The sequence below is a fragment of the Salvelinus sp. IW2-2015 genome, linkage group LG8 (genome assembly GCF_002910315.2).
Source record: "Salvelinus sp. IW2-2015 linkage group LG8, ASM291031v2, whole genome shotgun sequence".
In the NCBI taxonomy this organism is placed as follows: Eukaryota; Metazoa; Chordata; class Actinopteri; order Salmoniformes; family Salmonidae; genus Salvelinus; species Salvelinus sp. IW2-2015.
The window spans coordinates 32,005,778-32,033,010 of NC_036848.1; the positions used below are offsets into that span (position 1 = coordinate 32,005,778).

The window sequence follows — 27,233 nt, forward strand, 5'->3', positions numbered from 1 at the left end:
CCCCGCACCTCTCTCATTTAGAGGGGTTGGGTTAAATGCGGAAGACACATTTCAGTTGAAGGCATTAAGTTGTACAACTCCCACTTTCCCATACACAAAATAACGAGCGCATGACGGGAGCAATAAGTGAGCAGTAGAAATACATCCACAAGTGAATCTTTATGCCTGCATAAAAAAAAAACGATTTAGCAGACACTTTAATCCATAGCTATTTACAGTAGTGATTGCATACATTTTAATATTAGTGACCACCGCACGAACAGAACCCACTTCCCTGGCACTGAACGCACCATGCTTTACCAACTGGACCATATTTACCTCATTGCAAAATGCAATCAGGTGTGTTCAGTTGAGTGAACTACTCAGAATGATCACAGAGAGAAATGCCCTACTGTGTTGCAACACAACTCTCTTGATACAGGCTTGCTCTTCCCCCAAGGGTGGAATATGACAATCAGAAGGGGTATTATTTCCTTTAACAATCAAACGCTGCATTTAATGAAGGGTAATAGCTATTCTAAAGCATCTCTGCCACGAAATGTAATTAACTATGCTCTAAGACTTGCTCCGCTCCTGAGTGCTATCTATCCCCCTGTAGATTTTGCCTCTAAATTCAGTCCATAACATTTCAATTCCATTTTCCATCAACTTCCATCACGCCTCACTTTTCTCAAGGTAGGAGAGGCGTGAAACTTTTCAGATGCACTATATCTACAAAAGTATGTGGACACCTCTTCAAATGAGTGGATTTGGCTATTTCAGCCACACCCATTGCTGACAGGTGTATAAAATCAAGCACACAGCCATGCAATCTCCATAAACAAACATTGGCAGTAGAATGGCCTTAGTGAAGAGCTCAGTGACATTCAACGTGGCACCATCATAGGATGCCACCTTTCCAATAAGTCAGTTCGTCAAATTTCTGCTGTTCTTGAGCTGCTGTAAGAGCTGTAAGTGCTGTTATTGTGAAAATATGTAGGAGCAACAACAGCTCAGCCGCGAAGTGGTAGGCCACACAAACTCACAGAACGGGACCACCGAATGCTGAAGTTGTCCTTGGTTGCAACACTCACTATCTAGTTCCAAACTGCCTCTGGAAGCAACGTTAAATGGGTTTCCATGGCCGAGCAGCCGGGCAAAAGCCTAAGATTACCATGCGCAATGCCAAGCATCGGCTTGAGTGGTGTAAAGCTCACGGCTATTGAACTCTGGAGCAGTGGAGACGCGTTCTCTGAAGTGATGAATCATCTGGCAGTCCGACGGACAAATCTGGGTTTGGCGGATGCCAGGAGAACGCTACCTGCCCCAATGCCTAGTGTCAACTGTAAAGTTGGGTGGAGGAGGAATAATGGTCTGGGGCTGTTTTTCATGGTTCGGGCTGTGGCCCTTAGTTCCAGTGAAAGGAAATCTTAACGCTACAGCATACAATGACAGTTTAGACAATTCTGTGCTTCAACTTTGTGGCAATTTGGGGAATGCCCTTTCCTGTTTCAGCATGACAATCCCCCAGTGCACAAAGCGAGGTCCGTACAGAAATGGTTTGTCGAGATCGGTGTGGAAGAACTTCACTGGCCTGCACAGAGCCCTGACCTCAACCCCATCGAACACCTTAGGGATGAATTGGAACGCCGACTGCGAGCCAGGCCTCATCGTCCAACATCAGTGCCCAACTTCACTAATGCTCTTGTGGCTGAATGGAAGCTGTAATAGCAGCAAAGGGGGACCAACTTCACTAATGCTCTTGTGGCTGAATGGAAGCTGTAATAGCAGCAAAGGGGGACCAACTTCACTAATGCTCTTGTGGCTGAATGGAAGCTGTAATAGCAGCAAAGGGGGACCAACTTCATATTATTGCTCATGATTTTGGAATGAGATGTTCGACAAGCAGCTGTCCACATACTTTTCATCATGTAGTTATCTCTCAATGCCTGGCAAGGAGGCTGAGACGTAATCTATCCACCTCCTTAACTCCATTATACATTCAGTTTTTCAATGTTCTGCGAGATTTACGACAAAGGGGAAATAGATTCTGTCCTTTCCTTTTGATATGTGTGTGGGCGTGCGATGCGTCCTGGTTTTAATACTCAAGGAGAAGAGACATCACATTTGATTATTTTTCCTCACCGTGTACAGATAATTACATATTGCTCAGTTGTCAGTCACTTTGCTTGGAGCTGCTAATCCTTCTGCTTGCTGTTTAAAGTTTCATGTATGGATTTGTGATGGCTAAGGCAGTTTAGAATAATACGGAAATCTGCTGCTTTTGAATAGTGGTGAAAAGTAGTCCTTTACCGATCTGTATCATATCTGAAGGGAACAATGCATGCGAGAGAGAGATATAGGAAAGACAGTAGATAAGAGAGGAGAAGAGAACATCTAAGCAATATCCAGTTCTTCTCCTAGTGACAAATGATCTTATTCGCTGAAGCCTGCAGTATGTTCCTGCCCATGTCCTCCTACAGATGTAGGATCTTAATTTGAGCCAGGTTGCTACAGCAGGAAAATAATCCTACAGCAACTCGAAATGTGAATTATTATGTGGATTATAATTAATGGACATTTTTGCAGGGGTTGATACATTTTTCGTTTGGGCAAATCAAGTCTGAATTTCCAAAGTGGAAATTACAAACTTTAGAAGCCATTTTTAAAACTCAAATACACTACACGTTTGTATTCTCTTGCAGTGCAGGAAATTTCTCAGCAACAAAAGAATGAATAAATTAATATCCTAAATCTGTATAATTTTTGAAAAAGTATACTGGGACTGGGAGACCTTTCAAATCCTCTCCACACATTCACATTTATCTGGCCCAGAAATGAGGCTGAAAAAACGACTGACTGCTCATTAGCATGGGAGTTGCCTGATCCTTGTGTTGTCAGAGAGGAACATTGTTAGTTGTGACAGCCAGCACGGCAACACACACAACAAAAACAGCAATGTTTCTGTGAGTGTGTGATCAAAACAAAACAATATGGATGCTGCGTTCACCATTTATCATGCTGGGAAAAGTGCTCTCTTTGTCTGTTGTTTCTTACACACGGAGATGCCTTCGAAAGATTATGAAGTAGCTTCTACACCTGCATTACTAGCTGTTTGGGGTTTTAGGCTGGGTGTCTGTACAGCACTTCGAGATATTAGCTGATGTACGAAGGGCTATATAAAATAAAATTGATTGATTGATTGAAGTATCGCTTCTACCATTTTTTCATGTGTATTTTTGGAGTTAAATTAGTAGAAGAAATTGGTATCTAGTGATATGAAAGTACAACTGTTTCCTTCCAGTTGCCATCCAAAGTCATTATTACAGTATATCAACTCACTGACATGGTAGATAAACATGATCAGTCTCATCACGCTTTTCTATGAGGTCCCGGGAGTGGGTATAATACTCAACATCAATCCTTGTTCACACATTTCAATAGGTGCCACAGAGCGGATAACAGAGGGGAGTCGGTCATCTATGCACACTAGATTAGTTTGCATTCAATGGAAAACGACACAATGAACCCAGCCTGTATAACCAGCTCTCTGCTGTACTATTCTGTATTGTATTGTTGCATATCCCCCTGGCATTTCATGTGCTTTACTGTTCCAAAGCAAGCACAGTTTCGTGAGATAAACATGCCATGGTATTACTGTGTCTAAGAAGACATGGCAGTCACGCTGCTGCGCGTCGTTTAAAAGAGCCCTCCAGAGCCGCCCTCTGCCAGTGAAATAGTTCCCGCTCTGTTCCCAGTGTCTGTGTGCAAGCTGCGAGTGTTCCTTGTGGTAAAATTAAACCAAGGACTCGTGGGCTGTGGTGCCGGCATGGTGGAGAGAGAAATAGAGAGATGGAGAAAGAGCGATAGGGAGAGGGAGAGAAAGAGAGGGAGGGAGAAAGAGAAATGGAGAGATCGAGAGTTAAAGAGATACTCAGGACGGCTCCCTCTCCTCTAACAATACTGCAGTATCATTATGGTTTACGCTTTACAACGCTGCTCTATTTCTTTTTTCTTTCGAGCCAAGCAGTCACTGAGGAGAACAGCCGTGCACTGTGATAGGACCCCCTCCCCTTACATTTCCAGTATGCCGAAGATGCTTAGTAATCATGAGCTGTGAAGAGGCCATTCTGCGTTTTGTGGGAGTCTTGCCATCTCTCCAGCAACGCTATTCACTGCGCCTCAGCCCGGCCACTCTCTCCTCCCACACTAAGTGGCAGATGAGCAGAAAAAGGCCAGGAATCTTGACACATATTCCGCTAAAATAGGTGTCATTTCCCATCGAAGGTTGCGTGCTGGTGGTCTTGATCATATTAGCCCGGGCTATCACTCTGCAATGAGACGTGGTCTCGCCTCAGTCTTTTCCCCACGTCAGAGGAAGCCTCAGCTCCTGTGGTACGCTCTTTTGGAACCTTTTTCTCTAAGACTGTACCATAGCTTTGTAATCCCATGAGGTAATTAAATCAGATTCAAGTTTTTGATTTGTCTTTGACAAGAGCAAATTCAATGTGACAAATTTAATTTGACACAGAGCAAATACAATGTTTTGGCAAAGTTAATTTGACTTACCAGCATTTACCGACAGGCTTTTATTTCTAGCTGTAATCAAATGGTATTGTTATCAGAGAGAATTCACGAAGTAGCAGAACGTTCCCTAAAAATACACATTAATAATGTGGCACGGTGATGAGGAAAACAGAGGACAATTTTAGCGTTTCTCATCTATTCTCATTCTGGGCTCATCCTCACTGAGAGAATGGGTACGAGTGTATATTTGTATGTGTGTGTGTGTGTGCGCGCATGTGTGTATGGCTGTGTATGCAAGTGTGCGTATTCGGTGGAGTTTGGGAGTGCATCTGTGAGTGTGTAAAGGTTCCCCCTAGACAAATCGCCTTTGCCATTAGCATTCAGTCAACACAGGACCTTTGGCGGATCAGTGGAGAGGTAATGAAAGACAAAATATGTGCAAGGCATTCACACCAAGGACACAATCACTATGGATGAGACTAACGGCACAGGGCCCAATTTTTACACATCCCCCCTGCTAATACCAACACGGGTTCCAGGTTTACTCCTTGATGTCTAATCCAGCACGAACAGCACATTTTTAGACTTTGATATCTCCCTACAGTTTTCCCAACAGCTGCCCCGAAACAGGGCACAGGAGCAGCCCTACTAATCCAGCCATGTTGTTGGTTGGCCAGTACATGGATCTCGTACTGCCTATCGTTCTCAGTCCTTGAGGGTATTCCCTGATACCTGCCTCCTGACTCCGAATCACACACCTTGCAGTTAGGGGGATGTAGCTTAATGGAAGGAGGTGTATACCTTCCGACTCTCTTACACCCACTTCCTGTATAGGCCCACCAATCAACTCTTGCACACCAACCACAGTATCCCCTCTAGACACTAGTGGCGTGAGCCATATTGTGGGTGTGAGACAGTGAGATACATGTAAGTGACACCCATCCAGACACCCATTCATTTCATTGCATTGTTATTTGTGCTTGTGCATTCCAGCCCACAGACCCATGCTGTCTAACCAAGTAGCATTGCACAAGCGCAAGCCTTGGTTTGTATAAGCTGGAACAGCTCACATACCTAACCAAGGTCTCTTGTAATGATTCCACATCGCCACACGTCTCAACCACACCTCCTCTCTGTCTCTGTCTCTGCCCTGGCTGTCACTGTCTGTAGCCCCTGGACACACTTCCTGGTGAGGAGTAGTTTTCAACACACACACGCACACACACACGTTGGCCTTCTCTTCAGAGGAACAGGAAACGTTGATCTTCTCCTCATTGAGGGATTCTAAAATCTATGTTTTAATTTCAGTCATTTTTTGCTTGAGCACACAATCAGAAGTGAGGCAGGTTGCCAGTTCCGATGCATATGCACAGGATGCTGTTTAGCAAATTAAGTGCTGTGTTTTGTTTAGGCTGAATCAATATGAAATCACACACTTTTATGAGATCCAATGACTCGCTCAATTAGGCTCAGTCGAAAGGGAAGTATTTTCAGTGTTGTTCTGAGCAACAGTGCAGAAATACTATATTATAAACATTTGTGTTAAACAAAAATCCCCTATGCGCTCGCTGGATGCTTAGTGAGAGATTACACAGGCGTGTTTTTGGACCGGTTTTATACATCATTTGTACAATTACAGGGAAGATTTAACTTACCGCAAATGTTATAAAACACTGTTCTTCTTCAGGAGGTGGGCAGTGGACAGGAAGTAATGAAATAGACCAATCTACTGTAAGTGGCAATTCGTTTAAAAGTTCTCACCCCTTTAACCTTGCATTGGCCTCCATTGGAGGCACAGAGAGCACAGAGAGCAATATTAAAATATTTAAAGCGTCAGCTCTATTCATTTCCAAATCCGCCTCTGTGCAAATCTCAAATTCGCCTTTGTACTCCGCCCAGGGCAGAGCTCTCATTGTGCCCAGTACCCAAAAATTTAAAAACGAACGCCTGGTCGTTTATGATTCCGAAGCCAAACGCAAAGGGGAAGTTGACTTAACAAATGTCACAAGCTGCCAATACACCTGCTTGTTCTCGAAAGCTCTCAGAGAAGAAAAAAAATACAGGCCAAATGAAATTCAAATGTCAGCTGCTTTAATAACCTTTAATCAATAGCACAATGTCCGAGGCTGGGCCTGGAGTCACAATGGCGCTGGTTTTCCTCAGATCTTAGAAAGCTTTCCTCCTCCCTTCTTATTCAGACATTGTCATCGTCACCGCTCTCAGCAGACAGCACCAGACCACAGTGAACAAAGCCTGACATACACTGTATCTATCTGCATATGTATTTCCTGGAACCGGTAAGCAACGGCTGCTTATTTTTACATAGAAAACAAAGCTTGGGACCAAAAGCTAAGAAGACTGTTTGGTGTCGTTCTTTTTTGACATGAAGCCAGTTTGCGTTGTTGAAGGTATCAGGTTAAGAATAAGAGTTAGATGTTGGGCTTCTGATGAATTACTTAGTCAGAAAGCAGGTGATACATTTCTGTTAGCCTCCAAGGATTGAATAGGTGGATGGATAATTTAAATGAAATCAATACTCCTGGCACATATTACAAAAAAGAATAGTATTAAATTGGCCTTCAGGGAAAAATTCTGTATTCTACTTAAATATTTATCATTATGGACATAGTCCGGTTTCATCCAGGTAGTCGTTGATGGGACGCTTAGAATATAGGGTTGCAAAGGGGTTATTCAACTGTCTCCTTAGGAGAACCCTTTTAGGTTCCATGTCATCTAAACGGGATCTACCTGGAACCATAAAGGGTTCTTCAAAGGGTTCTCCTATGGGGACAGCCGAAGAACCCTTTTAGGTCCTAGATCGCACTGTGTAGATACGAATGATCCAGCACAAAAATATACTCTCAAGGCGTCGCATCACAAATCAATCAAATCTATTTCTCTGTTTCAATCTACACTGAGTGTACAAAACATTAAGAACACCTGCTCTTTCCATGATATAGACTGACCAGGTGAATCCAGGTGAAACCTATGATCCCTTATTGATGTCAATTGTTAAATCCACTTCAATCAGTGTAGATGAAGGGGAGGAGAACGGTTAAAAAAATAATTGTTGAGCCTTGAGACGATTGAGACATGGATTGTGTATGTGTGCCATTCAGAGGGTGAATGGGCAAGACAAAATACCTTTGAACAGGTTACGTTTGAACAGGGTATGGTTGTAGGTGCCCAGTGCACCGGTTTGAATGTGTCAAGAACTGCAACACTGCTGGGTTTTTCACACTCAGCAGTTTCCCGTGTGTATCAAGAATGGTCCAGCACCCAAAGGATGTCCAGCCAACTTGACACAACTGTGGGAAGCATTGGAGTCAACATGGGCCAGCATCCCTGTGGAACACTTTCGACATCTTGCCGACAAATTGAGGCTGTTCTGAGCGGCAAAAGGGATGAAACTCAATATCAAGAAGGTGTTCCTAATGTTTTGTACACTCAGTGTCTGTGTAACCATTTAATGAACTATTTAGCAGTCTCGTGGCTATTTAGCAGTCGTATAGCTTGGGGGTAGAAGCTGTCTTGGAGCCTGTTGGTGCAAATTGAGGCTATTCTGAGGACAAAAGGAGGTGCGACTCAATATTAGGAAGGTGTTCCTAATGTTTTGTACACTCAGTGTATTTGGAATCTAATGGAGCCAAATTTCGTTTGCAGTGAATACGAATACCCTGCTCCATAGTGAATGCAAATTATTCTCTCTCAGTGCCTAGAGATGAGCCTCAAAAAGCCCATCTCACTGGCTGACGTGAGATCCAATATCTTCAGGACTATTAATAATTGTATTATTCTAGTGGACGGGCTGTTGGCGAGTGATGTAGTGATGGTGACAGCACTGTTTATGCACCTGAAAATGCTACATAGACTACATACCACTAGACAATGGAATAATTCACTACCTTAGCTCCTGCAAAAGGTTCAACATTTCGAGGTCCCAGCTAACTCGCATACAAGGTCTCCATGACCTAAACATGACAATGAAGCCAAATTATGTTCAAGGTGGCTGAAACCCCCGATAACATGGATGAAAGCCCTGAAAACCCCCAGAACTGCTACCTTTCTCTAGCCCTCGCTAATGTACAGTTTAATCTGGGAGGGGAAACTAGGCAGCTGATTGTGCCGGGTACACATTGAGAGAGTGAACCTCGGAGGGCAGCAGGACTTTTCAAGGTGATAACACGGATTGAATAGATCCATAAAAGCCCCAGTAAAAAACAACAATGGTATGTCCTGTAATTTATGCCAGGTATTAAAATGTAAAAATGGCACCTCTTGTTTGTCTGGATGCTGCTGCATATTCTGGTGAAGCAAGCGGCATTAAAGAGTGACGCACTTTGCATATTGAGTTGGTATGTTAGGGACGGCATGGGTTTACTGTGCTGTGGAGAGAGAATGTCTTCTGTTGAAAGTGGACTTACTGTCCGTAACTACACGGGAAAGACTATTTCACCATCTAAATTTACATTTTAGTCATTTAGCAGATGCTCTTATCCAGAGCGACTTACAGGAGCAATTAGGGTTAAGTGCCTTGCTCAAGGGCACAGCGGTAGATTTTTCACCCAGTTGGCTTGGGGATTCAAACCAGCAACCTTTCGGTTACTGGCCTAACCGCTAGGCTACCTCCAACAATTCAACTGTTTATCTCTTTGCCTTCCTTCTCAAAAGGTCAGCGTTGCCTCTTTCCATGACAAATGTCATATTATAACAATAACAATAACTATTACACTACAATTTCCAGCAGACACATCTACAGTATATCCATCGCCTAAGACCTCGAAAATGTTATGTCATTTAAAGCTTTCATGGATGTGGTAATTTAAATTGCTGTCCCAAGATGTTAAATCTAAATTGATTTTGCGGAACCTTCTGGGTATATCCATATGCGTATATGCCGCTACATTTCGGCCAACCTAAATTGGTTCTCATGCTTCGCACGGCCCATGAGGGTCTATTATGGGAACCAATCAGCTTTATCAGGCTTCAACACATTTGACCAATTTGAACAGGGGATGCTGACATTCTACGGTGATGGGGATACATTTGTCCCGTAGTCTAGCCTGGCGCTCTAATCGGTTGAAAGGGAATCTTTCTCTCTCAACGCTGGACTACAGGGTGGAAGCAACGGCCAGCAGAGAGGCTCCGCTGTACTACCGATTGTTACATTTTGACTTCTGGAGTCAGTTGGCACATGTGTGGATTACTCAGTAACTTTCAAAATAGAGACACGGAGAGAGGGAAAAAACACCCACCAGGAAACAATGATAATGCCCCAGGCGCCGCTCTCTAAGGAACAGTAGATGAAATAGAAAAAAAGCTATTTTGTGCGAGCGCAGGCATATGTAAGCGTACATGTGGGTGTGTGTGTGTGTGTGGGTGTCTCTCTATACTCGGTAGGTGTTCTCTCATCTTCAGTAAAGGGCAGTGTTTTTTTGTCTTGTTGCTGACGTGAGAGGCTTTGTCCCCAGGTGTCCTCTGACCTGGGCTCCTTTTATCTGGTCAGGCAGACTTTGAAAGGGAGAGTGCCCTGAGCTTTCGCTCGACATCGTAATGTGAAAGTTAGGACATGTCCTCCGAGACAGATGGAGAGCCAAGTCTACACTATTCATGTCCATTTCAGACACTACTGTTAGTACCAGTAAAGATAAATAGGCAGAGATAGGAAAAGGATGGCTGGTGTGATACTGAAGATCTCGATCAAATCCTATGGGATCTAAAATGTACTTCTGATGACATTAGTATTTTGAGACGTGCACAACGCTAGCACGGGCGTCTGGGTGACGTCTCGGAGACGACCTGTGTCTATATTTACCCTGTGAGCTGTCCTCTTCCCTCCTGTCTGTGATGTTTCTTCATTTTTAGTTCCTGGCTTTCATCTCTACAGCCTTGATGTTTTCTTTAAGTTTGACATCACTTCAAGGCATCACCACTCTTTCATGCCACACTTCTCCTAAAGTGTTGGTGGCAAAAATTGACTGGTGAAATGTATTCCCTGTATTTCTAATAGGAAAAACAGAATTAAACATTCTTTTGAAAGTCCTCGCCCATTACAAAGGCAGACGATAACTGTATTTTGGGCTGATTACTTTAGAAATGTAAGCTGTAAAGAGGTGGGCGGGTGTTTTAAACAGACTTTCTGACTCTCATACTTCACATTTTACACATGCACTTGTTAAGTGTTTTATATAATACTCGTTAGCACTTTACTGTGGGTGTCCTTTTTATTCATGCATTCATTAAGCCTTTATAACAGCTATATAACACATTACAACATTTGTCATAAGCTGTCATAAGTGGTTTTAAATAGTTATGAGAACGGCATAAGATATTATAAAGCGTGTTATAATGGATGTTATAATGTTGTCATATGCTCTAGTAACAACTGATATTATACTTTCTGCATGACAACTTAWGTCATATGWTATTACATGCTACATAAGTGTCTCCATACCAGATGTTATAACAGGCTGTTATATAATTGTCCAAACTTTGTGTCACATTATTACATTGCCTATTATTAATGCCTAACCCTAACCATAAATTAAAGGGATACATCTGCATGCATGTTTTAGAATATTTTTATTCTGTACAGGCTTTCTTCTTTTCACTCTGTCAATTAGGTTAGTACTGTGGAGTAACTACAATGTTCTTGATCCATCCTCAGTTTTCTCCTATCACATCCATTAAACTCATTAAACTGTTTTAAAGTCACCTTTTGCCTCATGGTGAAATCCCTGAGCGGTTTCCTTCCTCTCTGGCAACTGAGTTAGGAAGGACGCCTGTATATTTGTAGTGACTGGGTGTGTTGATWCACCATCCAAAGTGTAATGAATAATTTCACCATGCTCAAAGGCATGTTCAATCAATGTAGTTTTTAAATTATTTTTGTACCCATCTACCAATAGGTGCCCTTTTTGTGAGGCATTGGATAATCTCCCTGGTCTTTGTGGTTGAAACTGTGTTTGAAATTCACTGCTCGACTGAGGGACCTTACAAATAATTSCATGTGTGGGGTACAGAGATGAGGTAGTCATTCAAAAATATGTTAAACACTATTATTGCACACAGAGTGAGTCCATGCAACTTATTATGTGGCTTGTTAAGCACATTTTTACTCCTGAAGTTATTTAGGCTTGCCATAACAAAGGCGTTGAATACTTATTGACTCAAGACATTTCAGCTTTTCATTTTTAATTAATTTGTACAAATTTAAATTATGTGGTATTGTGTGTAGGCCAGTGACAATTTTTTTGATATTTAATCCATTTTAAATTAAGGCTGAAACACAATTTTGGGGGAAAAGTCAAGGGGTGTGAATACTTTCTGTAGGCACTGTATCTTCTCACATTTGTTTCTTGGAGATCCTGAATGGTTTTGGGATACTCTCAACTCATCCTGTGGTATCCAGCACATTCATAACTGTTTTATAACACCTCAAATAATGTAACTTTGCTTAAGGTGCCTGTGCACTCTATAATGCCGCATGACATGGTTATGACAACCATCATCCCATTCAATTTAATGTGACACAGAGTTTAGTAAATTATATAACGCTTTCATGACCTTTAGTGGTATGTAATAACATATGACATGTGTTGTCATGCAGACTGTGCAATAGCAGTTATTAACAGTTGACATTAGAGCATATAACAACAGGATGAACGGTCATCTATAACACCCATTATAACTACTTTTATAACATCTTATGCCATACTATTTAAAAACGACTTATGGCAGCTTATGACAAATGTTCTAATTAAGCAATAATGCCCGAGGGGGTGTGGTATATGGCCAATATACCACGACGCATATCGGAGTGCCTGGATACAGCCATTAGCCGTGGTATATTGGCCATATACCACAATGCCCCAAGGTGCCTTATTGCTATTATAAACTGGTTACTAAAGTAATCGTAGCAGTAAAAATAAACGTTTTGTCATAGCCATGGTATACGKTCTCATATACCACCAAGTTTATAATGTGTTATATAGCTGTTTGTAAATGCATGAATAAGGGCACCTACAGTAAAGTGTTACTTAATACTCTAATCACACACACCATTGTTGAGTGATTGGTGCAATGTGATTTCTATTATCACTGTCACCTCACATTTAACTCGGGTAGGTTGCCACGTTCTGTACTGTACAGAGGAACTGAGGAACAGAGGATCTGTAGGACATATTCAGCCACTCTTGGAACTCGGTGAAAAATAATGCTTATGATAATAACCCAACTGATTTTGTCATTCAATGCCTCCTCCATCAGGCTCTCACAAACTGTGCCCCACTTTTTCTCTCATTAACCATAATTTCAAAGATGCACGTTGTTATTATACACGGAACAGACACATAAACGTAAATGTAAAGTGTTGGTCCCATGTTTCATGAGCTGAAATAAAAGATGCCAGAAGTGTTGAATACGCACAAAAACATTTATATCAAATTTGGTTTACATTCCTCTTAGTGATCCCAGGACCTCCACATCTGGCTTCTTCATCTGCGTGATCGTCTGAGACTATCCAAATCAAATCAAAGTTTATTTGTCATGTGCGCCGAATACAACAGATGTAGACCTTACAGTGAAATGTTTACTTACAGGCTCTAACCAACAGTGCAATTTCCAACAAAAATAAAATAAATAAAATAAAAGGTATTAGGTGAACAATAGGTAAGTAAAGAAATAAAAACAACAGTAAAAAGACAGTGAAAAATAACCGGTTAGTCAGGCTGATTGAGGTAGTATGTACATGTAGATATGGTTAAAGTGACTGTGCATATATGATAAAGAGAGAGTAGCAGTAGCGTGAAAGAGGGGTTGGCGGGTGGTGGGTGGTGGGACACATTGCAGATAGCCTTGTTAGTCGGGCTAATTGAGGTAGTATGTAMATGAATGTATAGTTAAAGTGAGTAGCAGCAGAGTAAAGAGTAGCAGCAGCGTAAAAGCAGCTGTCCATCCMCCTGGACAGCTGATGAAACTGTCTATTTCTGTCTGCAATAAAGCCCTTTTGTGGGGAAAAACTCATTCTGATCGGCTGGGCCTGACTCCCCAGTGGGTGGGCCTGGCTTCCAACTGAGTGGGCCTGAGTGGGTCATGTGACATCCATGATTTCCTTATATGAACTRTAACTCAATAAAAACGTTGAAATTATTGCATGTTGAGTTGATATTTTGGTTCAGTATATATCTAACACGAGAGAGTGAAGCAGACCACTGAGTGTCACTCTACTGGACTCTATCAACTGTTTTGTGATCAGCTCTTAACAAAGACACTAAACGACACCAAGGCCAGACGCCCCACTATGCCCGTGGTTGATCCCCTCTTTGTCATAAATGAATGTCTGTAATTAAGTATATTGATGAGGAAGGACTCTGATATCATCTAACTCATTAGTGTCTCTGCTTTGTGATCTGGCTAAATTCAGTTCCTCACAATTCAGCATTTGAATAAGGAGAGAAAGAGCCCCCTTTCATTCAGATCAGTGGTGCTTTTGTGCTTTCAAATCAGCTGGTATCCTTGGCTTAGCATTATGTTCCCTTAGTCTCTTTGATTTAGATGTGCAGGTGTTACTGCTTCGTAAAACTTTTGAGTTGTCTTCTGTGATCATGACTCCCAAGTATTGTTTCATCTCTCGTATGGTATGATTGTGAGCAGATTGGTATTCAAATTGTATTCAAATGGCCATTCACTCTCACAATAGTCTGCATTGCTTTCTGCCTGGATGGCAAGTGTTCCGTGAAGGAGATGTGAATACAGCAGTCAACAAACGGGGTAATCAGAGCGTTGCATTTCGCACAAAACACTGCTCTAATCTTCTAGCTGCTCAGAATCGCACAAAGGAAGCGTTGCTGTGGCCATGCGGAAAAGGGAAAGACAGGGCGTTGAACGCCCACTTAGAGTGGAGAAGGGCTCAGCCATCAACGTTGATTTGCTCAATGGGAAGTTGATTGTCCTGACCTATACGTAAAGAAGTATTGTCCTGTTTTGAGAAATCATCTATTCGTCTTTTTTTCTTATTAACCCTCATCAAAGAGGATTGATTTTGATATAGGCGTGATGCAGCAACAATCACGATCAAAACTTCAAATTATATAGATCAAACCATTCCCTGATATTATGGTAATTAATGGTCCTTTGTCAATACATTATTGAGATATTCCTCCCATTCCTTCTAATAACGATGCATGTAGACTCTTTGAGCCTCTCTCGGGAGTTCTTCTACTCTTATTGCTCCGAGAGCCCTCCAGCTGTGGCCTGGAGTCCACCTTTACCCTCTCTCCCTCTCTGCTCCGAGACACACACACTGTTGCCCTTAGAGAGACTGGCTCTGTGTTCTCAAAGTCACTTCACAGGATGGAGAATTCTGAAATTCTAACCTTGTCCTMGTCTGTACATGCTTTAGACAACTATCATTGTTATACAGCACATATATACGACATCGCCAAAAGTACCCCTTCGAATTAGTGGATTTAGCTACAGCAGCCACATCAAATAAAATGTGTGCCTGACAGGTGTATAAAATCGAACACACAGCCATGCAATCTCCACAGACAAACATTGACAGTAGAATGGCCCGTAGTGAAGGGCTCAGTGACTTTCAACGTGACAAAGTCATAGGAAGCCACCTTTCCAGCAAGTCAGTTAGTCAAATGTCTGCCGTACTCGAGCTGCCCCGGTCAACTGTAAGTGCTGTTATTGTGAAGAGAAAACGTCTAGGAGCAACAACGGCTCAGCCCGCAAAGTGATAGGCCAAAGAAGCTCACAGAATGGGACCGCCAAGTGCTGAAGCGCGCAGCGTGTAAAAATTGTCTGTCCTCGGTTGCAACACTTGCTACAGACTTCCAAACTGCCTCTGGAAGCAGCATCAGCACAATAACTGTTCRTCGGGAGATTCATGAAATGGCTTTTCATGGCCGCCGAGCAGCCACACACAAGTCTAAGATCACCATGCGCAATGCCAAGCGTTGGCTAGAGTGGTGTAAAGCTTGCCACTATTGGACTGTGGAGCAGTGGAAACGCGTTCTCTGGAATAATTAATMATTCTTCAYCATTTGGCAGTCCGATGGACGAATCTGGGTTTGGCGGATGCCAAGAGAACGCTACCTGCCCGAATGCATTGTGCCAACTGTAAAGTTTGGTGGAGGAGGCATAATGGTCTGGGGCTGGTTTTCATGGTTCGGGCTAGGCCATGTAGTTCAAGTGAAAGGAAATTTTAACGCTACAGCATACCATGACATTCTAGACGATTCTGTGCTTCCAACTTTGTGGCAACAGTTTAAGGAAGGCCCTTCAATGTTTCRGCATGACAGTGCCCCCTTGCACAAAGCAAGGTCAATACAGAAATGGTTTGTGTAGAATTCTTTCCGAAGGCACTGTATACTGTATGTTTGGCATGTCAATGAMCGAATGCAGAGAGGCACAAACAGATTGGACCACAAGGCTAGGACAGTTCTGATTGTCCCACGAGGCATTCAAAAGCCCTCTAGTGTCGGATTTCTTTTATTGTTGTATCTTTCAACTAAAACCAGACATTCCAAAGTTAATGAACGAAGTGTCTGCTTTGAACCCAATAAATGTAAAAAAAWATATATATATTCATGTGGTTCAAGTGAGTGGGATTATTGTGAGAGACAATGCTGTCGATGTTACATTACCCTAATCCACAGAATAGATGGTTTCAGAGACGTTGATGGAGGGTTTAGAGACAAACTAGATTAAAAGTATTACTGCATCATTTCAATTAGACAACACATTAAAAAAACATGTAGAACACGGAGGCAAATTGTTGAGAATTTGAACCTTCTGCAGCTATTCAGATATGAATAATTAAGATCATTTTCTGCGGCATCACTGAAATGGATTCTGAGGATAAACTGGGGCTTCGTTTCACCGAGGCCAAAAGTTTTGCACTATGTAGGGAATAGGGTGCCATTTCGGACACAGCCTGGAACACACGTCATCAGTCTGAATTTCCCCCAAACACTGCCTCCTCCTGTTTTGCTGGTGAAAAATGGCATTGTCCCTGAGATGTCTATGGGTGATGGATGAGGGCCTCTGGCATGTCTTAGTGCCTCCTCCACTCGTTAATAGATCATTACTTCTTACCAATGACGTTCCCATCCCATCCTGTGTCGTCTGTGGAATAAGCTTCAAAGCTGAGGCTCATGCCGCACACAATCCGCCTGTGACATTTCCCTCTCTCACGCTAATGAACCAAAGGAAGATTGGGGAATGAATTGGAGGAGGACACAGACAGATAGAGACAGACAGACACAGACACATTTAAGCTGTACAGTGGTTCCTCCTTTAAAAGTTGCATCATACTGCAGCACACCTTGCGGGCTGCTGCAGCATTCTATGGCACGTTATTTAATTGTCAGCCATTTTTTACGTTAATACAGGTTMGTGCTAGTTTGACCACCAGAGGGCATCTTTGAGAAGCATTTGATAGTCTCCTATATTGGCATTACTAGAGCATTTAAAACCTTTTTTGTAATAACATAGTACATGGGATTGATTTTAAGAAATTTGGCTTAATTMATTTGATTAATATTATGGTGTTTCTATTCCGAGAAAAACRAAAAGCAAAACCCTCAGGGTTTCCATACGGATGGAATGGAAAATATTGCGCTGTACAACATGATGGTCGGGAGTAGGCTACAGCGCATTTCCAAACCCTCATTTTAGTGTAACCAATACTCATTTCGCCTATGGTAGGCCTACAGTAAATCTAAACATGTTTTTTTCAATGACGTCACTCTCCGCCAATAATTACATTTAGAGGATTGGAGGATTCTACATTAATATCTAAGGGGCGTTTTCCATTAGGATCTGTGAGAATATCTGAGAATATCTAAGGGACTTTTATATAATTCTAAATTAATTAATAATAATAATAACAACAATAATAATCACTTTGTTTCAAAAGTAACAATATTTTTGAGATTTCGTTTTCATTTAACCTAGAGTGAGTGAGAAAAGGGCATTTCTTGATCATGGGGTGAGACATTCTCACTCATTTGTAAATGAAGCCAGTTTGTTATTTAGAATGGTTTATTTCTGGAAAAACCTAACTTGATTATTTAGCAGACATCACTTGCTTATATTCAGTCAACACATATATCTTAAGAATATCATGAACATTTTCATTTCTCCATGCTTGTCTCAGAGCAGCACGAAACGGTGCTGAAATAGACGGGAAGGCTATATATAACGATATTTTGGAGATTATTTTGTCTTTAAAAAATGACAGTGAGCGATTGTAATATGGATAAAGGCCAAAATAATATTTATAAAGGCCAAAATATAGCCCTGCTAATAGCCATAATGACGCTGTACAATGTGACCATGTGTGTTTGAAAGATTATTTTCCAGTAAGCAACAATTTGTTTGCCTTCATTAGACAACTTTGTTCCAACATTTCTGTAATTCAGTTATATTTATYCCCATAGCAATTCGTTGTGGATCCATAACTAAATCAACATCTGCATTTTGAAAGAGTATTTTTATCATTATTTTATAATCGGAAGCATAAAGATGCTGGTGAAGAAAAACAGTACTGTACAGTATATGCWTTTACATTTGGATAATAAAGCATTTGAAGCGTTTTGAAGATATAAGCCACCTGCTTTTGTTTATTAAGCTACTGTGCAGTCTGACAAGTAAACGTAGCCTACAATACATACCRTGGTAAACATGGGAAAGTGAACCCCAGGAGACCAGGGTTCAATTCCCTGACAGGGAGGAAGGAGTAGGTTGTCCTTATAAATAAGAATTTGTTCTTAACTGATWCCATATGTGTTATTTCATAGTTTTGATGTCTTCACTATTATTCTACAATGTAGAAAATAGTAAAAATAAAGAWAAATCCTGGAATGAATGYGTGTGTTCAAACTTTAGACTGGTATTTTCTTAATTAATTTGATTAATAGTATGGTGTTTCTATTCCATTCCATGACTCGTTATGACGTTATAATTACTTACATTTTCTTCCACCGTAATGTCAGCCATCTTTGCTGAAGAAAGTCACCTGCGACGGGTGGCTCGCGTCAAATCGTCATTGGAACCACTCGATATGATTGGTCATATAAAAACCTTGGGACCCAAATGCATAATGAGTGCTCTAACTCCCCCCTTACCGTGGTCTGGAGCAATGAAGCCGTGACGCTGGGTACCTCTAAGTCCCGCGGTGTAAGCGACTTTTAAAGGAGTAACCACTGTAGATTAGAATTTCAACCCATTGGTGACGCATCTGAAGTGAACTGGCACTGAAATGAGATGAAACTGATTGTCTACCTACAGTAATGGCACAGGGGCCCACTGAAGTTGGAGTGAGGGCATTTGATAAACATGGAGCAGTATGCAGGCTTTAAATTGTTGGAATACAGGGTCATCCTATTTCTTGAATAAGCAATTGGGAAGATTGCCGACACCTGAGATTTCAGGTTGCATTTTCTTAGGGACGTCGTTTCCCTCTCTACTCTGTTTTGGGACCCAATTGATTTAGAGCAGATGAAACCCACTTACCATAATCCGGTGAAGCATGTGTTCAATTTACAGCAGTCTGGTGTTCCTCTCTTCTGTGAATCCAATGATATCTTCCTGGTCTTTTGAATCATGTTGATTTCCTGGCCTGATTTCTTTTCCCTGAGCATGGAGGATGAAAATGGGAAATGACATTGGGATATGTGCCCTCAGCCCTCGAGACGATTCTCTTTCCTCTGAAGTCTGCTCCCGTTCCCTCCGTTCTCCATAACATTTCTTGTGGAGTGCTATTTTTGCCGCCGACCATCCAATCCATTTTGATCAAAGGTACTGTACCATGATAGAGAAGTTGTATGACTCAGAAAATCAATGCTTAGAAACAGCCATGTTGTAGTTCCCTTTGGTTTGAGGAAGGACATAGCCCACACAGAGACTGGTGGCGGTATGAAAGATTGGTGTTTTTAAAGATACTTAGTTGTGATGCACACGTTAGCTCTTTTTGGAGAAAAACCCATTAACAATTATAACACTCCAATAGGACATGAGGGCTTGTGTCTAGACTCAAGAAAATGGATTACTCACTAATGGGACGCTGTGCTGGAGCCTCAATCACTAATTTGTTCCCGGGCCTCAAGAGCATGAGGTGAGGAGTTTACTGAACTACGGTGAGCTCCAAAAGTATTGGGACAGTGACAATTTTGTTGTTATTTTAGCTCTGCACTCCAGCACTTTGGATTTGAAATAATCCAATGACTATGAGACTACAGTGCAGACTGTCAGCTTTAATTTGAGGGTATTTTCCTCCATATCAGGTAAATAATTTAGAAGTCACAGCTCTTTTTGTATATAGGGGACCAAAAGTATTGGAAGAAATTCACTTATATGTGTGTTAAAGTAGTAAAAAGTGAAGTATTTGGTCTCACATTCATAGCATCCAATTACTACATCAAGCTTGTGACTCTACACATTTGTTGCGATGCATTTGCTGTTTGTTTTGGTCGTGTTTCAGTGCCCAGTAGAGATTCATGATAAATAATGTATTGTGTCATTTAGGAGTCACTTTTATTGTAAATAAGAATGGAATATGTTTCTAAACAATTCTACATTAATGTGGAGGCTACCATGATTACGGATAATCCTGAATGAATCGTGAATAATGATGAGTGAGAAAGTTACAGAGGCATAAATATCATACCCCCCCCCACAAAAATTCTAACCTCTCCTGTTATTGTAATGGTGAGAGGTTAGCATGTCTTGGAGGTATAATATGTATAAAAAGTATGTGGACACCTGCTTGTCGAACTTCTCATTCCAAAATCATCGCCATTAATATGGAGTTGGTCCCGCCTTTGCTGCGATAACAGCCTCCACTCTTCTGGGAAGGCTTTCCACTAGATGTTGGAACGTGTCTGCGGGAACTTCCATTTAGCCACAAGAGCATTTGTGAGGTCGGGCACTGATGTTGGKCGATTAGGCCTGGCTAGCAGTCGGCCTTCCAATTCAAAGGTRTTCGATGGAGTTGAGGTCAGGGCTCTGTGTAGGCCAGTCAAGTTCTTCCACACCGATCTCGACAAACTATTTCTGTACAGACCTCTTTTTGTGCACGTCGGCATTGTCATGCTGAAACCGGAAAGGGCCTTCCCCAAACTGTTGCCACAAAATTGGAAGAACAGAATCATCTAGAATGTCATTGCATGCTGTAGCGTTAAGATTTCCCTTCACTGGAACTAATGGGCATAGCCCGAACCATGAAAAACAGCCCCAGACCATTACTCCTCCTCCACCCAACTTTACAGTTGGCACTATCCATTCAGGTAGGTAGCGTTCTCCTGGCATCTGYSAAACCCAGATCTGTTTGTCGGACTGCCAGATGGTGAAGCATGATTCATCACTCCAGAGAACATGTTTCCACTGCTCCAGTGTCCATTGGTGGCAAGCTTTTCACCACTCCAGCTGACGCGCATGGTCATCTTAGGCTTGTGAGCAGCTGCTAGCTGCTCGGCCATGGAAACCCATTTGGTAATGCTCCCGACGAACAGTTCTTGTGCTGACGTTGCTTCCAGAGGCAGAATGGAACTTGGTAGTGAGTGTAGCAACCTGTGGACAGATTATTTTTATGCGCTACGCTCTTCAGCACTTGGCGGCCGCGTGCTATGAGCATGTGTGGCTTACCACTTCGCGGTTGAGCTGTTGTTGCTCCTAGACGTTTCCACTTCACAACAACAGCACTTACAGTTAACCGGGGAAGCCCTAGCTGGGCAGAAATTTGACAAACTGACTTGTTGGAAAGGTGGCATACTATGATGGTGCCACGTTGAACGTYACTAAGCTCTTCAGTAAGGCCATTCTACTGCCAACGTTTGTCTATGGAGATTGCATGGCTGTGTGCTTGAGTTTATACACCTGTCAGTAAYGGGTGTGGCTGAAATAGCAGAACCCCCTAATTTGAAGGGGTGTCCACATACGTTTGTATATATAGTGTATTTGTGCGTCTTTCTCACTCATCATTATTCACAATTCATTCACGACTATCCGTAATCATGGTAGAATCCACATTAAATATTTAGAAACATATTCAACTGATTTTTTTACAATAAAATTGACTCCAAAATGACACAATACATTATTTAATATTAATTTCTATTGGGCACAAAATAATCAGAAACACAATCCAAACAAACAGCAAGTGCATCCAACAAGTTTGTCGAGTCACAAGCTTGATGTAGTCATCGTGTGCTTGGAATATGGGGCCAAATGCTAAACTTCAGACTACTTTAATACAAATAAGTGAATTTGTTCCTAGTCTTTGGTCCCTTAAAATGTGGGGACTATGTACTTAAGTGTTGTAATTTCTAAACGGTTCACCYGATATCAAATCCTAAGTGCTGGAATACAGAGCCAAAACAACAAMAAAAWTCTCAATACTTGTGTGGACGTGTTGAACTATTCTTGAATAGTAAACAAACTGGAGACATTTTGTTAGTCCTCGCAAGGTCAAATGCTATTTCTAGGGGGATTAGAGTTAAGGTTAGAATTAGTGTTCAGGTTAGAATTACTTTAGGGTTAGGGTTAGGAGCTAGGGTTAGGGTTAAGGTTAAGGTTAGGCTAAGGGTAAGATTACAGGTTAGGGTTAGGGAAAATAGGATTTTGAATGGGACTGAATTGTGTGTCCCCTCAAGGATAGCTGTACAAGACTGTGTGTGTGTGTGCGTGTGCGTGTGTCTGTGTGTGTGTGTGTGTGTAAAAGCTTGTCTGTAGGGGGATCAGGGGGCATATAGACAGTGAGCAAAGGTCCTATTGATGGAGACCCACCAACAAACCAGAGCTTTTAATTCAGTGTAACAGGAATTAACACTCAATTGGCCTTGAGTAATAGCCAGCCAGACAATGAGCAATCCCTTTTGTCWTGTGTCAGCAAGTCATTCAATGAATCCTCCTTCTCACCCCACCTTGGCCCCATTCTCTCTTTTTATTAAAAACTATTTCGCTCGCTATTTTCCCCAACCTTGTATCGATCCCAGACGGTTTTAGAGGCACTTTTAATTTCATTTTCATTTGACACCGTTTGAGTAGCTTTAAAACAATCAAGGAAATCCAGTTGGCAGATCCATTATGTTGGCTGATCTGGAGGTAAGGGGCCTGGGCTGGGCTSCCGGGTGTTTGCCCTGGGATGTGTTGTCACCAGGGGAGCAGGGGAAAGGAACAGGGGGGATTTTCTTTGAAAGACACGGGGAGTGAAGCAGATCAATCCCATCATGCTTTAGGGCTGTGAATAGTGCTGTGCTTTCTTTGATTACTTCCTCATTAGCAGTATTTGTTTTAAAGCCAAAGCGATGCTCTTATACTCTGTGGATTCACCCAGTCCAAGCCAAGAGTTCCATCCCAAATGGCACCCCATACCCTATAAAGTGCACTACTTTTGACCAGCACCAATAGGGCTCTGTTCAAAAGTAGTGCACTATGTAGGGAATAGGGTGCCATTTTGGTATACAGCYCCTAGTCTCTGGAGGTCTTACTTAAGCTGCTGCGGATAACGTAACATAAGCCCTCTGCAGTGGGCGAGTGTTAGTGTGAGACTGTCTTCTCTCCTTTGTCGCGGACTCGTGGTGCAGTGAACGAATGGGCTTGAGATCACTCTGAGTCCTGTGTGTCTCCTTTTTAAATCCCTCAACCGGGAATAATTTGCCCTAGCTCTGTAGGACCTCTAAAATGAAGAGCAGTCAGTGCTTAAGGTTGCCAAGTCTGGCGAGGGAGTGTGTGAGCTAAATAGTGGAGAAGATTCGGAAAAAGGTTATACTAATCATGAGGAGAGAGAGAAGTTTTTATAGGGGATTGAGACTCAGATCCCTTTATAGTTGCTGTAACGCAATGCGTTATCTGTGTCAGCTGTCCACTGTAGAACTGCCAAAGCCTTGAGTCACTGTTACATACAGTGGTTGTCTATCAAAACTGAGGGATTGCAAAGGGAAGTCATGAAGCAATTGACTCAGTGACTGTCTTTACAATAACTGTTTCTTCTTAATCATTATTCTTAATAATTTCCTTACGTTGACTTAAGGCAACGCATTCAAAGCTGTAATGTGAGCATTAGTATTCACTGAAGAMTAGAATTCAATTTTCATAATATTATATTTGCTTCTTCTCATGACAATATGCAGTATGTGCTTTATAGTTAGATTGATGGGCTGCTTACTTTACCGTACTAATCCTCTTTCCCTTTCTCTCTACCTCTCTTTCTCTACCTCCTACCCCAGCCTGTGAGCTGATGACCCAGGGCATCCTGGCTCTGGTGACCTCTACGGGCTGTGCATCGGCCAGCGCCCTCCAATCCCTGACGGACGCCATGCACATCCCGCACCTGTACGTCCAGCGGAGCGGCGAGGGCTCGCCACGCACCGCCTGCCAGCTCAACCCCAGTCCTGACGGCCAGCGCTACACCTTAGCGGCGCGCCCGCCCGTCCGCCTCAACGAAGTCATGCTCACGCTGGTCGGCGAGCTGCGCTGGCAGAAGTTCATTGTCTTTTATGACAATGAGTATGGTAAGTGTGGAGTATGTGCTGGCGCCCGCTCTACCTAGCTAGTGAACATGCTTCAGAGGCGGCGCTTAAAAAGGATTCTGGAGCATGGTGGAAGGAGGTTGGTGACGAGGGGTATGGGGGCCGAGGGGTGAAGGTTTGGGGTGATTCCGGCGACACAGGTGCCCCAATCAATGGAGCCCCTCAGGGTTGAGTGATCAGACGGAGTAGATGGAGCTCACTCACGGTCACATGGGGATCTCGCTGTGAGAAGAGGGAGAGAGGCTGTCTTGCTCGTCAACGAACCACCTGTTCCTGAGACTTATTGAATGGTGTTAATCAGGATCAAAAGAGTCAAATAGTAGCGCAACCCAACTTGAGAACTCACACTCACACTTTACTCCCCCCCCCCCCTTACTAGCTCTGAATTTTCTGATTGCTACTTTATTGAGGAACATGTACTTACTATGACTGTGGTATGTGGTTGTCCCACCTGGCTATCTTAAGATGAATGCACGGACTGTAAGTCGCTMTGRATAAGAACGTCTGCTAAGTTACACATGTAAATGTATGATGGGATGTACTGTACAGCAGCTCCATGATCGGATCCACGGTTTTACAGCGTGTTCCTTGCAGCTCAATGCTTTTAGATGAGAATACTATTTCCTGTTTTATATTGTTCCGTTATAGGTCTATGTGTCTACGTTTGTGAAGGTAGAGAGAGGCTACAGAAAAGGTCAGAAGTTCAACCTGTCTATGTTTGGTTTGCTTCAGTGATGCCCTTGAACCAGGGTCTTTATTAGTGTTACCCAGGTTATTTCATTATTGTCGGATGACTGCTCACTGGCATGTTCACACAGGCAGCCCAGTTCTGATATTTCTTTCTACTAACTGGTCTTTTGACCAATCACATCAGATCTTTTCCAGAGCTGATCTGGTTGGTAAAAAGACCAACTAGTGAAAAATACATCAGAATTGGGCTGCCTGTCTAAACACAGCCTATGAGGGACTTTCAGTTCTTCACCATGGGATTTGGATTCTCAGAACAGTGTAGCAGATTGCAGTGCATGTGTGAGTGGCATAGGCCATGGTAGGGGTAATATATTAACGTTTCCGGCTGCTATTCTGTTATTGATCAAAATAATGAGCAAGCTGATACGGCACTCTATCCATATGAAGAAGAGATTAGAAACGGCTGTTATATCGTCATGTTTTGCACTTCTTAATTTGTTCTATTAGTAAATGTGGCATTTTAATATGAATGGTTTTAATTGCATTCATAAACCTGTTTGTTTCACTGTATTAGCGTGTGTTGCGTCCCATAATTGGACTTTTAAGAAAGCAAGTGATGTCAATTTACTTCTAAGGCAATTAAGATAGSTAGTGAATATAAAGTGTTAGTCTGTAGAGGATTGGTTCGATGTGAATCCTTCAATATTTTCCCCACGGCATCTTCATATGACTTCAATTCCTACGGAGTTCTGTACACAGATTGTTGCATCCTCCCCGCGTAGTTTTAGCCAATGAATCAAATCAAATCGGAATTGTATTTGTCAGTGAAACGCTTATGGGTCCTTTTCCAACAATGCAGAGTTAAAATGTAAATAGTGACACAAGAAATGAGTACACAGTGAATAACGGATAACAATAATGAGTAAAAATAACATGGCTATATACAGGGAGTGCCAATACCGAGTCGATGTGCAGGAGTACGAGGTTTGGTGGACCAAAAGTATTTTAGGGGACCAAAAGTATTTGGACAAATTCACTTATGTGTATTAAAGTAGTCAAACGTTTAGTATTTGGTCTCATATTCCCAGCAGACAACGAATACATCAAGCTTGTAACTACAAACTTGTTGGATGCATTTGCAGTTAGTTTTGGTTTTGTTTCAGATTATTTTGTGCCCAATAGAAATGAATGGTAAATAATGTATTGTCATTTTGAGTCACTTTTATTGTAAATTTCTAAACACTTCTACATTAATGTGGATGCTACCATGATTACGGATAGTACTGAATGAATCTTACAGAGGCATGCAAATCATTACCCCCCAACAATGCTAACCTCCTCTGTTAATGTAATCGTGAGAGGTCAGCATGTCTCAAATTAAAGCTGACAGTCTGCACTTTAACCTCATAGTCATTGTATAATTAAAAAGAATGTGTCATGTCCCAATACTTTTGGAGCTCACTTTAGTAGGGGTAAAGTGACTAGGGCAACAGGATGGATAATAGACAGTAGCAGTAGCGTGCCGTGGGCCTGGCGCCTGGGCCTTCAGTGAGGTACACACAGTCCCACCCGAATTAATCCACCTGTTTATTACCATCATTTAGATGCCATGGCTCTAGACACTATACATTTAGACAGAAACGCAGTATAACCAGCGTTGCGTCACCTTGAAATTGACATTTTTTTCAGAGTTGCAGGGGAAGAGTACAATACAGTACAGTTCAACTAATAGGCAAGAACATAGTCGAGTGCAACAGAGTTATAATTAATATTCTTCTTCTATCCATTTCTGGTCCACAAACTTTGAGCTTTAAGTCCCCAAAAAATAATAACAGTGTGTGTCACTAACCAGCGCATTGTCGCACCCAAAGCAGTTTCACCGTGATGATAAAGACACATAACTATTCACTGAAAATAAAAGAAAACAAATAATTTGCAACAATAGGCTATTTGCCATTTATTTTGTTAATATATAGGCTATTTAATATTAACGAAATAAAATGGCGAAACATACATACACATTTAATAAAAAATAACATGCATTGTATGCCTACTCACCAAGACTGGTTTATAGACAGTTGCGTGCGCTTAGGGGATCGTGAGAAAAATGCTGCAAGGCCATTGAGGTTGGCAAAGAAGACCTTGCAATTCTTTAAGCTTTGAGGCTCCTTGAGTCAGTACTAATTTAGTGCGATGTGCATAGCAGTGAATGAATAGGCCAGTCGGTGCCCTCTCCTTAACTTTAGCCTGCACCCCATTGAGTCCAGATGCCATGACTGCTGCGCCATCAAAACACTGTGCTCAACGCTTATCCAAGACTACATTCATTTTCCTCCAAGAAACGGAAAATAAGAGCCGGCAATGTCATCCGGCTCGCTTGCCGCTTGTCACTCTTCAAACCCGTAATAAATCGCTCCTTTGACTCCCGTGTCCCGTCACATAACGCAGGAACGAGTGAGAGCTGTAGCTCCACTCTGGTGTCCCCAACACGTTTTC

General features: G+C 42.1%; 1 protein-coding gene across 2 annotated transcripts in view; it reads left to right on the top strand.

The window, feature by feature from the left end:
* The window catches only part of LOC111967743 (glutamate receptor ionotropic, delta-1-like), a 432,695-nt gene that overhangs the window by 181,990 nt on the left and 223,472 nt on the right, over positions 1-27,233 (top strand). For both annotated transcript variants that reach the window (XM_070444887.1, XM_023993063.1), the window contains exon 3: positions 23,745-24,029. In XM_070444887.1, the coding sequence (XP_070300988.1) occupies positions 23,745-24,029 (285 nt within the window). The remainder of the gene's footprint in view (positions 1-23,744; positions 24,030-27,233) is intronic.